This window comes from Mobula birostris, chromosome 21 (assembly GCF_030028105.1).
Source record: "Mobula birostris isolate sMobBir1 chromosome 21, sMobBir1.hap1, whole genome shotgun sequence".
NCBI lineage: Eukaryota > Metazoa > Chordata > Chondrichthyes > Myliobatiformes > Myliobatidae > Mobula > Mobula birostris.
The window spans coordinates 34,464,110-34,481,190 of NC_092390.1; the positions used below are offsets into that span (position 1 = coordinate 34,464,110).

The window sequence follows — 17,081 nt, forward strand, 5'->3', positions numbered from 1 at the left end:
TTGCAGGTGTCATGGCCACTTTGCAAAGCATCTCATTCGGCTCATAAAAGTCATCTTGCACTCATTGTTGTCTGCCACATGAATTCTTCATCCCACTCTCACTTGTTCACTGTTATAGTAAAGTTCAGTGTAAGCTTGAGGAACAGCACCTAATCATCTGGGTGGCCACATTACAGCCTTCAAGAATCGGTGGGAAATTCAGTTATTTTAGATTCAAGCTATTTCGATCTTGCATCTGACGTGACCATCATTCAGCTTTTACTCATTTTTCTCCAGTATTGCAGACTGCATTTGTGTTTTCCTGTTGCTCCTCCTACAGATACAACAACAGATTGATTGCAGCAGTTTATTAAGTTCCAATGCAACCTCTTCTCATTTCTATGAATGCTAAACAATGCAGGTCTTGTCTACTAGTTAACCTGAACCCGGCTATCCCTGGCATGAACTTAGTACGTTTTTGCCGCACTCCCTTTATGGCAGGGGCCCCCAACCTGGAATCCACAGACCCCTCGGTTAATGGCAAGGCTCCATGGCATAAAACTGTTTGGGAACACCTGATTTATGGCAAGGCCATCCAGTCTTTGGTTAAGAAACCAAAGCAATATTTCAGCCACAGTCTCACCAACATATCAGCCTGTAAGCAATGGCAGAGCAGATCTTTCCTAATAATTGTAGTCAGATTTCCTTATTCTTTCATTCAGATTATAGTGTCATTGATGCTAATATCCCAATTGTTCCTTGAACTAACTGTTGCACATGCATGTTGCTTTTCAGTGGCTTGAGTACAAGCACAATCAGGATTTCTCAGTCTCTCATAATTGAAAAATACCCGCCTTTTCGGATTTTTCCACCACATTATTTATCACCTGCCCTTCTACCTATGTCAGGTAGATTGAGAGACCGCTTTGCTCAGACCACTACTATGTTCTGTCCGCCAGGAAAAACGGAATCTCCCAGTTGTCACCCATTTCAGTTCCACTTCTCATTCCCATTTGAGCATGTCAATCCATGGTCTCCTCTACTGTCACGATGAGGCCACAGTAAGGTTGGACAGGCAACACCTTGTATTCCATCTGGGTAGCTCCAACCTGATGGCATGAATATTGAATTCGCGAACTTCCAGCAATATTTCCCCCCTCCTTCATCACTCCCCATTCCCCTATCCCTTTCTCACCTTATCTAATTACCTGCCATCACCCTTTTCTTTCTTCTGTGGCCTTCTGTCCTCTCCTATTAGATTCCCCCTTCTCCAGCCCTGTATTTCTTTCACCAATCAACCTCCCTGCTCTTTACTTCACCACTCTCCCACCTTCCTGGTTTCATCTATCACCCTCCTCCCCACCCCCCGCCTTTTAACTCTGACTCCTCACCTTTATTTCTGCAGTTCTGATGAAGGGTCTGGGTCCAAAACGTTGAATATACACTTTTCCATCGACTCTGTCTTGTCAGCTGAGCTCATCCAGCATTTTCTCTTATTAGTGAAATGCGTCACTTGTGTTTATAGCCAAGGATGTGTTGGGGGAACCCATCAAGAATCACCATACATTCTGATGCCAACAGAGGATGTCCACCATGCGAGGCAGAACAAAAGACAACCTATCAGGCAATGAAATAACAACAGTAATACAAGCCTCCCAGCATCCACAAACACCATTAGGCAAATTTAACCAGGTGACCATTGAATATTTTCTTCTATTTTCAGCTTCTACTACTACCAGCTTGGGGTAAAGTGCTAGGGTATGTACATGATGCTAAGGGCCATCAAGATATAGAAAGTGCTTTGCACATGTTGAGAAGCTGATGTTTTTGGATGGGCATGCACGAAGATGTGGCACAGTGGATCAAAAATTGTCCATGTTGTATGTTAACCAAGATGCCACAGCTTAAGATCTGTCCGCCCCCATGAAATCATTTCTTGCTTCTAGGCCACTCCAAGTTGTCGCTGTAGATTTCACTGTACTTGAGCTGTCAGCTGACGGGTGTGAGAATGTCTGAATAGCTACACATTTTCACAAGATCCACCCAAGCGTTCCCAAATCAAGATCAAAAGATGGGTACCACAGCAAATGTGACCCTGAAGGAATAGTTTATGAAGTATGCTGTTCCTGACAGGTTGCTTTCTGACTTGGCCGTAACTTCAAAAGTGAGGTCATAGCTGAAATTTGCAAACTGTATGGGGTAAATAAAAGCTGTACCACACCGCATCATCCTTCTGGCAATGCTCAGTGCAAGTGTTTCAATCGGACAATGCATGATTTGTTGTGTATGTTGTCTCTAGAAAAGAAACGCAGGTGGCCAGAGCATCTACCCGAGATAGTGTATGAGTATAATGTGACATCTCACACCACCACCGGATATTCCCCTTATTACCTACTGTTCAGTGTTGATCCCCACTTGCCAGTGGATGCTCTGCTGGGGCAAGAACAGTCTGTGGACAAGAAATATCACTGGTTAGCCATATACCAGAAAGGACTGAGCTCACGTCTGAGCATAGGAGTATTCCTAACAGAAGGCTGGAAATTAATTGTCCACAGGGCAGTAGAAATAGTTGGCGACACATTCACTGTGGAACCTTTGGAGGAAAGTCCTAACAAGCGGGTGTACAGGGTAGACATCAGGCCCTTTTGAAAACCTACCCAGACTGTTTTCATGCATGTTTGAGAAGGACAAACATTTCAGGTTGTATATTATACACATTCTCTGCTATTAAATGAAATTATTGAGCTCTTGAATTGAATAAAATTTGCCAGCAATAGATTTTATGCCTATGACTTCCGAAGAACCTTTGGATCACAAAAGCATCAGGATCCAACAGTGGTTTCTGAATTTCATCGTGGCTGTCTTCACCACCACAAATAGTTTTGGGAAACTTTTGTATTGATCTACGGAGATTTGGGTTTATGGTGGAGTTATAGCTAAATGAGGACAACTCTGTTGGTTGTTAGAGAGTTAGACGAGTCATGGTTTATGTCAGGGAAGTAGGCAGGTCTGTAGCAGGATGGTATCCTTTGAAGTGAATGGAAATGAAGCTGAGTGCTCTTGCCCAAACAGCAGGAGCTAACCCTTTGTCTTCAGGATCTAGTGCTTACCAGGCATAAATGATTCATAGACCCTTCTCAGGTTTCCAGTCTGGTTCATGTGTTGATTTTAACTGACGTTTCGATGACAAACCTTCCCATCTTCATCTTCATTGACACCTGGACTCGGTGGAAGCCCAAGAGGAGTTTATGTGTTATTTGTCTTCAGATTTGCATGACTTATTGTGTTCTATTTATTTCTCATCTATTTTTAAGTTGCATAAGTTAAAAGTTAAAACCAAGGTTTGTGATACTTCCCCCTGCATCTCAAAGCAATCTTAAAATACCATCACATTGTGGCCACTATCTGCATGTGTTTCTTTCCTCCAGATTATTAACCAATTCAATACTCAGGACCAAATCTTTGGCTTTTTGTCTCACGGATTCTAAAATATGTCTGAAGTTCATGTAACTTACAGCAAATTTGGGAATGATATCAAATTCAACTGTACATTATTTTGTTTCTTCTGATATTCCTGCAAGATTTGGGAAATGCAGGGACTCCATGGTCTTCCTGATCCCTACATTTGTGGAAAGTGTAACCAGCTGACAAACTAGGGGTCAAGGATCAGGAGGTGCAGTTGGATACACTCCAGATCATCTGGGAGGCTTGGATACACTATAGATGAGAGTTTTAGTGAGTGGCCAAACCCAAAGGTGACCACGAGGAGAAGTAATGTGAGTGGCCAGGCAGTGCAGGGTGCCCTTGTGCTTGTTACCTATAGAAATGGGTATACCTCTTGGAATACAACTGGGGGGGAGGGTAATAAGCTTTGAGAAGACAGCAGCAGTGACAGTGATACTGTGCCTAGCTCTGAGAAAAAGTAGAGAAGGAGGAAGACATAGAATGATAATGATGGGTGACTCGATAGTAAAGGATGGTGATAGTGAGGTAGGAAATAAATACATGCTGCAGTTCAATATGTGGCTAAGAGGGCTTCAGATTTATGGATCATTGGGTTCCCTGTCAAGCCAGAGGCAGAGGAGATCTTTACAAACGAGACAATTTGCATCTGAATTGGAAGAAGAAAGCCCTTATCTCCGAGTGGAGTCATCGGGACGCTGTCATGATGGCATTTTTTTAGCAGGTTTTCTTATTTTTACGAAGAAGGTGAATGCAATGTTGGCATTCATTTCTAGAGGAATAGGGTATAGGAGCAGGGATGTGATGTTGAGGCCATATAAGGCGCTGGTGAGACCTCACTTGGAGTACTCTGGGCAGTTTTGGTCTCCTTATTTAAGAAAGGATGTGCTGACGTTGGAGGGGGCACAGAGAAGATTCACTAGAATGATTCCGGGAATGAGAGGGTTAACATATGAGGAACGTTTGTCCACTCTTGGACTGTATTCCCTGGAGTTTAGAAGAATGAGGGGGGACCTCAGAGAAACATTTCGAATGTTGAAAGGCATGGACAGAGTGGATGTGGCAAAGTTGTTTCCCATGATGGGGGAGTCTAGTACGGGAGGGCATGACTTAAGGATTGAAAGGCGCCCATTCAAAACAGAGAAGTGAAAACATTTTTTTAGCCAGAGGGTGGTGAATCTATGGAATTTGTTGCCATGGGTGGCACTGAAGGCAAGACATTGGGTGTATTTAAGGCAGAGATTTATAGGTATCTGAGTAGCTAGGGCATCAAAGGTTATGGTGAGAAGGTGGGGGAGTGGGTCTAAATGGGAGAATGGATCAGCTCATGATAAAATGGCAGAGCAGACCCGATGGGCCGAATGGCCGACTTCTGCTCCTTTGTTTTATGGTCTATGGTCTTAATATCACTGCGTATGTCGCAAAACCAAAATAAAATACGGTGAAAGGAAGGCTAATAAACGTTGTGAGCTCCTGGGCTGAAATGTGTTTACTTTAGTACAAGTAGTATAATGGGCAAGAAGGGTGAACAGAGCCACCATCAGTCCATGAAATTACAATGATATTGCCATTACGGTGGCACGAGGGACAGGACTGGCTGCCTAACCCTCTCCGGTTTCATTGTTTCAGATGTCCTGCGGGGGTGTGAAAAAGGTAGAGGGGTTGGTTACTGATAAGGGAAAATGTCACAGCATTGCAGAGAGAGAGCGAGAGGGAGCGGGAGGGAGGGGAAAGGGAGGGGGAGGAGGGTAGGGGGGTGGGAGAGGGTTAAGGGGGGTAGAATTAAAGAGAGAGAGAGATAAGCTGCACTGATCTAGATCAGCCTATGCAAGATCTCTCCATGCCAGACATCTGGGAGTTGTTTGAAGACCAGCTGATCTGAGTTCAGGGTTTGCGTGTGCTGTAAGGAGTGAAGACAAGGATGGTCAGGTAAGGGTCATGAAATGTCTTTGTTGAACAAGATTAAGGAGCCCAAAGCATGTTCAACTCATATGAAGAAAAAGGGAATAACTAAAGAGAGGGTAGGTCCACTCAAGGATAAAGGAGGAAACATATGACATGTATCAGAGAAGTGGCTGAGGTACTAAACATGTACTTTGTACTGGTCTTTACAGAGGAGAAGAATCCTGAGGATAATGAAGCCAGTGTGGAACATACAAATGTGCTGGGACACTCTAGGGTTAAGGGAGTAGTGTTAGATACTTCTTCTGTAAAGCATTAAAGTCGATAGGTTTGAGGAGCCTTTTGGTTGCATATTGAAAGAAACAAGTGAACAAATTGCTGGGGTTTTGACAAGGATCTTTGTATCCTCATGAGCAATGGACAAGGTCCCAATGACTGGAAAGTAACGAATATTGTGCTTTATTCAAGAAAATTAGTCAGGATAGGCCACTCAGCCTCATGCTGTGGTAGGGAAGATGTTGGAGAGGTTACTGAATAAAAGGATTTATACACATTTAAAATGGCCTGTCCTCCTCAGAGAGAGTCCGAATGGCTTTCTGCAGGGTAGGTCATGCCTCAAAAACTTGAATGAGATTTTTGAGGTGGTGACAAAGGAACATGTTGAAGGTAAGTCAGAGGACATTATCTACAAGGTCTTCAGTAAGACATTTCATCAGGACCCTCATGGTAAGTTGAATCTCATGTTATGGTGATTAAGAAGTTAAAAAGTGCAAATGATCTAGAATGAATTGCAAATATGGGTTCAGAACTGGTTTAACTATGGAAGACAGAGAGGAGGGGTGGAAGTTGACTATTCCTGCTGGAGATTCATGACCCGTGGTGTTCACAAGGATTAGTGCTGAGATCTCTGTTGTTTGTGATTATATATCAATGATTTTGATGAAAACATTGACAGGTGGATTTGCAAGTTTGTGGATGTCACAAGATTGGTGGAATTGTGGCGAGTATGGAGGACTATCAATTAATACAGTGGGATATAGATCAGTTGTAGATATGGACGGAAAAGTTCCGATGAAGTTTAATCCAGGCAAGTGTGAGGTGTTGTGCTTAGGGACGTCAAATGAAAGGACAATGTATACAGTTAATGGTCATCCCCCAAATATCATTGAGGTTTGGAGGGATTCTGGGGTCCAGATAGTTCACTGAAAGTAGCAGAGCAAGTGGATAAGGTGGGAAAGAAGGCCTAAGGCATGATCCTTCATTGCTGGGGATATTGTGTATAAGAGTAAGGAAGTCATGCTGTAGCTAGATTAAACTGTAGTCAGACCTCACTTGGAAAGAAATAACTGCAGTCCTTCATTAGTCTGTTCTTAATCTAATTTAGCACAATGCATTCAGCTGTTATCTGGGAACTGAAATGGTAACAAATTGGAACTGAAATGAAATAAACCACTTGGATGTATCCACATCAGGAATCACCAGTAATTTCTTGACTTGACAGTGACACCCATGTCTCATAAATGAATAAGTGAATAAAAACAATTGAAAGAAATTCCACAACTACATCTCTGTAAACTCCTTGCCTCTATGACTTCGCCTAGTTTACATCTCCTGTTACATGGGAAGATTGGTACTTCCAATTATAAAGAGCTGAGTTTGACGAAATATTCCTCTCATCTCCCTATTTACTCATCTGCCCACAGTATCACTATCTCTGAGAAGTCTGCAACAGGTTTTTTTTTCCTTTTGTACTAAACCATTTGTTAACAATTTCCTTGTTAATGACCATGTCTCTCTAATACCAAAGTGCACCATACCATTTAAAGATGCTCTCAGTGCAACACACACAAAATGCTAGAGGAACCCAGCAGGTTCGTCAGCATCTAAGGAAAACAACAAAGGGTCAATGTTTCAGGCCACCTGTACACCAGCTGATTAAAGCAAATCAAATCTACTTAGCCAATTGTAACATCAACTCAATGTATAAAAACCTGCAGAGATTGTCAAGAGGTTCCGGTTTTCAGACCAAACATGAGAATGGGGAAGAAATATATTCTAAGAAATGTGACTTTGAAGTAGATGGGCTACAGCAGCAGAAGACCACAAACATACACCCAGTGGCAACTTAATTATGTACAGGAGCTATCTCATAAAGTGGCTACCGAGCATATATTGAGCTGCAGGATAATACAACAACATAAAAATGATGCTTTATTTGCCTCATGGTGGTGCTGTTTATCAATGTTGATTTGGACCAACTTCAATTATAGCACAAGATGTACAGACTCTCAAGCTTGTTCAGCTGTTCCAGTCTTGGCCTTTATGTACTTTCTTACCTGTTTCACAAAATCCTCAAGTCTAAAATGCTAACAGACAATCTCAACCCTCTACACACATTTTTAAGACTTGTAAAACATTGGAAGAAACCTCAACAACTCTGAAAAAACAACTCTTGAAATTTAAAGCACCTGCTTATAATCTCTACTAGTTAATATTTTCATATTTCCATGTGGTAGCACACATTTTGCATACATTCACAGGAAGCATCCTGTGTCTTTTTGTGACTAGTTGGGGCTCTGAAAAAATGCCCATATCAGCCTTGAATACTGTATATAATCTATCTGACAATTCAGCTTCCACAGCTACCTGTGAATTGGAATTACAAAAATTCCTTCTTGTCTCTATTTTAAACAAGTGACCACCCCCTTCCAAAATTCAGTGTCCTCGTTACAGAATTCTCACAAGGGGAATTATTATTCTCAACATTTTCAAAACTCATCCAATTCAAAGTTGAATTCACATTCCTCCAGTGTCTTCTCCAATTTTCCCAAACCGATAACAGGGGCCTTGATTGTCTTAAATATTTTTTGTATAAATTATATATAATTAGTATTTTATTTTCTGTATACTTTTGCCTGGGTGTTGATATTTTGATGTTGCCCCTGTCCTCTCCTCAGTTGTAAGTGGGTTTCCTCATATTCACTTAAAATTCACAGTTCCTGATTTTAAATTGTTGCCAATTCACCGATCAAGCTTCTTTTTTACTAAAATAATTGCTAAAAATTGTCTCTGTTCATTTTGATATCCATTGTAACTTCTTTCATTTTCCGATACCTGCTGATCTTAGTTTCTACTTTGTTGTTGTTACGTTTGGTCTCACAGGCTATTTTTTGTTCAACCTTTTCCCATAATTTCTCTTTCATTTGATGTTGTGCTTTGCCTCTTTAGTAGTCAACACATGGATGCCTCATCGTTGTTGATAGAAATCAGTTATGCACATTCCCCCCAAACACCGGTAGTAAACATCAAACACATTCAGTTTATTATGTCAGCAGCCTGTTCCACTACATAGAAATTCAGGTTTATATAAATCTAGCACTTTTACAGCGGTTTTGGTTTCTTCTTCCAAACACCCATGTTGTGTCCAATCCTAGTGGAAACATCAGAAGTTTGTAGCTGATACCAACATGGTGGATCGTATCTCAAATAGCAATAATGCAATGGGGTCATGGTAACAACTTTTCGTTCAATGTCAATAAAATAAAAGAGGGGGTTATAGACTTTAGGAAGTGGGGTTGTTCACACCCTCCTCTTTATATTAATGATTCTGAGGTCGAGAGTATTGAGACTTTGCATTCCTAGTCATAAACATCACCAATGGTTTGTCCTGGTCCAATACAGAGATGCAATGGCCTAGGAAGCTCACCAGTGCCTCTTCTTTTTTGAATTGTGGACACAACTCAGCACCTGACTGAAAACCAGCCTTCTATCTGGTGACTCTGTCAACACTTCCCTCTGCCTCAGATAAGCAGCCAACATTATCAAGGACACACCGCAGACATTCTCTCTTTCCTCCAACCCCCACGTTGGGCAGAAGATGCAGAAGCCCCAAAGCATGTACTACCAGGCTAAAGGACAAGTTTTAGTCTGTATTTATTTATTGAGATGCAGTAGGGACATTCCGGCCCTTCGAGCCACACTGCCCAGCAACCTCCTGATTTTATCCGAGCCTGATCATGGGACAATTTTACAATGAGCAATTAAACCACCAACTGGTACATCCTTGGTCTGTGGGAAAAAGCCAGAGCACCCAGAGAAATCCTACACGGTCACAAAGCGAACGTGCCAATCCTTACCGGAAGTGGTGGGAATTGAACCTGGATCATCTGTACTGTAAAGTATGGTACTAAGCACCACCACCGTACCGCTATTAGATTATTAAATGGTTTCCTAGTATAATAATATGGACTCTTGACCTCACAATCTACCTTATATGTCTTTGCACTTTATTGTTTGCCTGCACTGAACTTTTCCTAATAGAAACTTTATTTCTAGCAGTGAACATCAGCAATAGCCTGTCTTGGTCTCACCAGCTGCGCAAATAAAGACAGAAAAGCAATTGAATCCATTCAGTTCCTCACAGTTGAGTACTGTGATCATTAGGAAGTGACCTTGCAAGGTAGCCTCACCTGCTGGGTGTCCTGGACGCCTTCTCATCCTTGTCTTTCTCCTTAATGCAATTTTTAATAACTGAGCTCTTCCTTGGGAAGACTAATATCAAAGTTTCCATGCTCTGGGAAGTTGTTACTGTGCCTGAATGGGTACTGGAAAGCTTCGTTGGCAAATCTGTGAGCTGAAAACATGGACAATAATGTGTGAGAAAACCCCTGAGGAAGACAATCCTTTGAGGCCCAAAGTGAGCATTTCTGGCCCCCCCGTGTTACCTAGCAGTCCCGATCTTCTGAAATGATCAAATCATGTCCAGCTTAATGGCGTGGGAATTTGTCCAATGGGAGATTTAGGCATCAGTCAACATACTATCATACATTAAAAAATAATATATAGCATTTTCCACGGATCTCCCAATTCAGACAATTCTTTAGCTAAACTGGGAATTTTCTTCAGCTACTTCTTTTATGATGTCTGAAATTTTAGAAGTGCAACACAATATTAGCGCACAGGTTTTGTCCCATGGTATCATTCAACAGTTTACTGGTTGTTGCTCCCAGCTATCTCAGAAATACTTGGTCTATCACTCATTATATTCACTTCCTGGGCTCTCTCTCCCAATGGGCATCAGATCGTTGATCACACGCCCATTGGAATCCAGAATTTCTCCCTGCATTTTCCATTTTCTCTCTTTCTGATTCCACATTATTCTTCCTTAAAACTCATTCTCTTCCAGCCCTGCAGAAAATTTGCATTCCAAAGCCTTCACAAGTTCCTTTTCCTCTTTCATTCATTCCTTTCTCCTCAGTCAGCCTAGTCCTGATTTCAGAGATGCCTCATTGAGAAGATTCCATTTTGACTTCAAAGGTGAGCTCAATGTTGGAGACTCTCTGTTCCCGAATTTTCAAATGTTTTTTCCTCGACTCTCTGTGCCTCCTGCTTCTCCATGTTGTGCAGTAATGCCCATGATGTCTCCAAGTCACAGTCTCCACTGAGCAGAGCTAGTGAAAGCACGGACACAGGGAGGAGATAGTTACAGAGAGAGAGCAACAGTGGAGTAACGGAGGGTTAAAATCTGAACTCTCCTGGATTGCGTGAGGCAGTGTTTGAGGGAGATATCAAATAATTATGTGAATCTTTGGTTCTTCACGGTCTGTTGGAATGTTATTCTAAAATCTCTTCTTCACTCCAAATAGTGGGCAGGATTAACATGTAAAGGGATTAAAATGGGTGGTGCTTGAACTAACATGACCTGTTTTTAGACGTAATAGATTATTGTGATAGATTCTCAAGGGAAAAGCAGGTTTGCCGGTTTCAGCTTCCAGTTTCATTTTCCATTCCACTCTCGGTTGGCAAATTTTACAACTCAACCCAACCCTACAGACTATAAAAGCTACCAGAAATCTTCCCGTTGAGCAATCACGTAGCGTTACCAGTCCTCTGAAGTACGGCCAGAATCCCAAACAGAACCATGAGGTGAGTGAGCCCTTTTGTTTCCATGATGTTGTTAGAAGTCAGGGCATTCTCAGAAAATGTCAGAAGTGTTCGCATGGATGACCAGATCAGTCAAACTTAATGTGATCTGTGTCTGGATCTGCAGACATCTGGGAAAGGAGTTTGTGGTCACTTAGGGTAAGGGGATCTGAACCCAGGTTTGTGATCTGGGAAATTTACTTGATTCTGGGGATTCAGACTACTGGGAAATAGTGGGGGAGGCCAAGAATAAGAGATCGCTCACTCTTTTCATTGCAGGAAATAATGATTTGAGGTAAGGTTGGTAGTCCAGGTCTCCGAAATGGAAAGAATTCATGAGGAGAGAGAGCCCAAGAGGCAAATTAATGAACATATCCTGCATTTCAAGGAATCTGCATTGGGGGAAAGGATTTTCATCATCGAGAGCATTCAGTAACAGTGGATTATATATTGAAGTTTATAGATGTCACTAAGTGATGCAGTGAGCAAAGCAGATAGGGATTAAAATCTACAAAGTATTATGATGGTTAATGCAGGTAAAGCAACTGCAGAATCTGGAGTTCAAGGTGGAAGAATGTGGAAATGTTTGGAATCTGTAGAGGAGCAGTGAAACAGAAGGGAATCATTAAACCCAGTGACTGAAAATCAAAGTGAATAGCGGGAAATGAGTCTTTAATTAAAAGGAGAGCTGGAAATCAAAACTGGAGCTTTGCCATCTTTGGTTAAATTATCTTTGGGGTTAGTTCTGATCACTATATCTCAGTAATGATATGTGGCAGAGGGCACAGTGACAGATCGAATAGAATATGGGATTGGCAACATTAAAATATGGCGTCAGGTTTTGCAACTGGACTGATACTTGCTTGAGTGCGAGGCACTTGGCAAAACCTTACCAAATTTAAATAGCTTGATGAGATTGACATGGGAAGTACATTACAACAGACATAATCTTAACTTTAGGGCTCAACCAGTCGAGGATGATGCCAGTTCACAGAATTGCATGGAGGGGTGTGGGGAAACTTGTTCTATTGTTCCATTGCTTTCAACATTTGTGGCTTCAGGCTTTGACATGAATGGACAGTTTCTCTCCATATTCATGATTATCTTTATCTGCATTGGGTTGGATCAGCTGTCAGCGCTTATGTTCCCCAGAATTATCTCATTCACCTTTGTTGCCTCGATCCCCAACAACTGAATCTGTCTTACTGATCCACTCATGCTCTTTCTCAGTTTATAATCCAGTGCACACACATCGGGTTCAGATCCCCTTTGTGATGTTCCACTTATCACCTACTAGTCCTGGTCTCACCGCTTCCTCTGACCTCTTTATACAGCTTACCTTCTCTCTACTCTTCAGATCTTATAATGAGTCTCGACTGTCATCATTGACCATTCCTTCACCTCTACAGTGCTCAACCTGTGCAGTTTCTTCAGCAGATCTTTTCTTTCGCTCCAGATTCAATCATTTGCAGTCTCTTGCACCTCTATCATCTTTACCCTATTTTTCACAACTCTCTGCACTGAGGAGGAATTATCCTAGATCTCTCAGTCTTGTCCTACAGTTAGTTATTGCATTGGGCAATAGATGTCAGAGACAGATGTCTTTTCACAGACCTGTTTATGACAGCACCAAGTGTAAGATACTGTTGTTTTCATTTTACATTTATCACTTTTGCAATTGTTTGTCCGATTTGCTGTGTTGTCAGCATTGAGGAAACAGATGAAAGTCTTAGTTCAGTTCATTTCACAAGTGCATCCACTGAGTGACCACTTTATTAGATACAACTGCTCTTTAATGCAAATATCTCACCAGCCTATAATGTGGCAGCAACAAAATGCATAAAAGCATGCGGACATGGTCAAGAGGCTCAGGTATTGCTCAGACCACGATCAGAATTGGGAAGGAATGTGATCTAAGTGACTTTGACTGTGCAATGATTGTTGGTGACAGACGGAATGGTTTGTGATTCTCAGAAACTGCTGACCTCCTGGGATTTTCAAGCACAGCAGTTTCTAGAAATTAAAGAGAATGGTGCAAAAAAGGAAAAAAAAACATCCAATGAGCAGAAGTTGTATGGGTGAAAAAACCTTGTTAATGCGAGAGATCAGAGGAGAATGGCCAGCGAGGATTGAGCTGACAGGAAAGTGACCGTAGCACAGATAAACACATGTTGCAAAATTGGTGTGAAATTTGAAGTGCGTTGGCAACAGAGGCAGAAGACCACAAACAATCACCCAGCGGCCACTTTATTATGTACAGGAGGTATCGAATAAGGTTGCAATGAGTGAATATTCTCAGGTGAAATGAAAAAGTTACTTTTAGCAGCATCACAGGCACATAGCATCACATAAGAAGCATTCACAGGAGAAACATAAATCTAAACTACACACAATTCTTACGAGAAAGAAGATAATTATAACAAAAATAATCTAAACCCATTTTCGTGCAAAGCATTCAGAGTGTTAAACAAGAGTGATTAAAATTATGCTGATTGGTTCAAGAGCAATGTTTGACAGGAAGTAGCTGTTCTTGAATGTGATGGTACAGGATTCCAGGCTTCTGTATCTTCTGTCTAATGGTAGTTGTGAGAATATGGCATGTCCCAGATGATGGATGTTGCCTTCTTGATTTAAACTGGATATCCATGGTATTTTCATAACATCAGCAGTAACTTTAGGCTCTTCCTTGAGATTTTTGTTAACAGGTATTTCATGAGCGTTTTTGTCTGATGATGGGTTTCATCATCACTGGCTAATTAGCCTTGCTACTAATTGCTTCTGAAATTTGCCAGCCATGTATTCAGACAGAGAACCAACTGACTGACATGGAGCCACAAAGTTGCTTTTTAACTTTCCTTATCCCGGCTACTGAGTTAATAATCTGCTAGACTGGCCCAACCCTTAAATGACAAATTGGAATGTAATATATCCTACTCTCTTGCTTAGTTTAAAATACATTCATTTAGCATAGTCAGAACACAGTAATTATTTTAATCTAGCTGTCTCGGCTTATTGGTTGGTATTTCCAGTATCAAGACTGTTTTCCACTGGGTTAATCACTATCTGGTAGATACTGGTCTGATCAGTCAAGGATGGAACTGTTCTGCACCCACCTCTCCCTGCCTGTGCTCCAGCTCAAGAATTCAGAATTTGCTAATATTGTCCATCCAAGCATTTAGCAGTTAAGATGGAGAATTGATTTCACATCAATGGACCTTGATTAATAGATGCCCTCTTCCCCAGGGCACCACTGCTCAATACAAGGGAACATGGCTTTAAGGTAAGGCGTCAGAAGTTCAAGGGGGATATTAGAGGAAGGTTTTTTTACTCAGAGAGTGGTTAGTGCGTGGAATACACTGCCTGAGTCAGTGGCGAGGCAGGTACACTAGTGAAATTTAAGAGACTACAAGACAGGTATATGGAGGAATTAAAGGTGTGGGGGTTGTGTTATATGGGAGACAGGGTTTGAGGGTCGGCACAACAATGTGGGCTGAAGGGCCTGTTCTGTGCTGTACTATTCTATGTTCTACGTTCTATTACTTTGTGCTTTCATGCAGCAACACTCTGAAGGAATCACTGTTTGAGAAACTCTGCCAGCTTCAGTGTCACTTCACGTGGATTCCACAGAAGGACAACACTGACTTCAGTGATATGAAGCTTAGATTACAAGATTCTATAAAACTTGGTGTCAAATATCAAGCCACATCCTACAACCAACTTGCTTTTATAAACTGTCAGCAAGGCAACTATGAAGAAGCAATTCAAAACTTAAAGGAAGCTGAAAGGATTTGGAGAGAGAAACACAACTACGAATTTGAAAGAAGAAGCATCATCACCTATGGAAACTTTGCCTGGGTGTATTACCACATGGGGCAGCTGACCGAGGCCCAGACCTACCTGGACAAGCTGGAGATGATCTGTAAACCGCTCAGTGACGGCCCTCGCTATACAGCAATGATACCGGAGGTGTACGGGGAGAAGGGATGGTCATTGCTGAGTTCTGCTGCTGAATTCTATGAGGAGGCAAAGGAATGTTTTGAAAAGGCTCTGGAGAAAGATTGTAACAATGTGGAGTGGAATATGGGCTATGCGACTGCTTTGCTTCGTCTGGAAAATATTTCTGGTGTTCTAGAAAATCAGGAGCGGAGTCAGCCAGTGAGGTATCTGCGACGGGTGCTGGAGCTTGATCCAGATGACACGGTGGCCATGGTTATGTTGGCCCTAAAGCTGCAAGAGTTCAATGAAGCAGAGAAAGCAAATGAATTAGTTAAAGATGCATTGACGAAGACCCCAGATCTACCATATGTGCTTCGCTATGCAGCAAAGTTTTACAGAAATAGACGAGATGTTAATACCGCAATTGATTTGTTGGAGAGAGCTTTAGACTTTACTCCACGTTCTTCCTTCTTACACCATCAAATGGGTAAATGTTACAGTGGAAAACTACTCGCTCTGAAAAAGAAGGATAAAAGCAACAATCAACAGAAAGCTGAGTTGATCAGTAAGAGCAAATATCACTTTCAAAAGGCATTTGAACTCAAACCATCATTTACTTTTGCAAAACTGGATTTTGCACGAATCTGCTTTGAAAATGGAGAAGCCGACCGAGCAGAGGAGATCCACAAGAGTCTGCTGAGCTTGACGGATCTTGCTCTCGATCATAAACAGGCACTGGATTGTCAAGTCGGATTATTTGAACTGAACCACAAAACATCTGAATCAAATGCCATCATCTATTTTCTGGATGGACTTAAAATTAATCATGGAAGTAAACAATGGAAGCTCTGTGACAGTAACTTGAGAAAGATCTTAGGAAAACAAATTCAGAGGAATCCAAGAAACAGCAAAGCCTTTGGAATTCTTGGGATGGTGCATCAGCTGGCTGGGGAGAAGGATGAGGCTGTTAAGTGCTTTGAAAAAGCCTTGATATTTGATCCTGGCAATGAAGAATATCTCAATGCTCTTTCTGAATTAAGCCCTTCTACTTAGGCTCCAGATACCCAAACAGATCCGAGGGTGCACTGACTGTGGAAAGTCTTTCCTTAACCATTTTTAGCTGTTAAAGTTGTCTGATATCATGTACAGTACATTAATAGAAACACATTTACTTCATGTTTCATTGGTGATCTTCTGAAGGCTTTGTGCTGAATATTGTGACCATACAGTCTACAGAATTTGCTTCTCCCATCAGTTCTCCAATTTCCACTTGAGATAGAGTGACATTATTTCAGGTACATCTGATGCTATGGCTAGATCAGTATCACTACCATGTAAACACAACTTTAATTTCCCAGTCCACGGGTCCAATTTAACCTGGTGTTGATTGCAAATCCACCAAACTCTCGGTAAAACTGATTTTTGTTTGACAGCACCAAACAAGAAGTACCATCTGATTCAGTTTCCATGTTAATAAAGCTTGGTCTGAAAGAAAATGAAATGATTTATAAAATACACAAATGAAAAAGGAAAGTACTCAACTCCATTTTTTCCCAAATGAGCCATAATCAATTATAACCCAATTCCGTGGAATGTTCTATATTCCAGCTTACACTTGTGATTGATTACTATAAACATTCTTTACACTTTTACATTTTTTGCTCTCAATAATTCCATTCCAAGCATTTTAGTTTGTATGCAATAATATTCCAGATGAAATCTTTGCAACTTGCAGTAGAGTCTACACGCCACATTAGAGTTTGTTTACCTGCCACACTAATGAGTGAAAGCTTCATGCAATTCACAATGAAGAAGCAACAAAGCAAACTCAAAAAGTTAAAAGTATTATAATATTATGCTATTAAAGCAGAAAATTCTGA

At 41.4% G+C, this 17,081-nt stretch overlaps 1 protein-coding gene across 1 annotated transcript; it reads left to right on the forward strand.

The window, feature by feature from the left end:
- The first annotated feature begins 11,203 nt into the window (after window positions 1–11,203).
- Window positions 11,204–16,758, forward strand: LOC140185937 (interferon-induced protein with tetratricopeptide repeats 5-like). The gene is made up of 2 exons (XM_072239735.1): window positions 11,204–11,268; window positions 14,823–16,758. The coding sequence occupies exons 1-2, from the start codon at window positions 11,264–11,266 to the stop codon at window positions 16,252–16,254; spliced, it is 1,437 nt and encodes a 478-aa protein (XP_072095836.1). The 5' UTR covers window positions 11,204–11,263; the 3' UTR covers window positions 16,255–16,758.
- The last annotated feature ends 323 nt before the right edge of the window (window positions 16,759–17,081 follow it).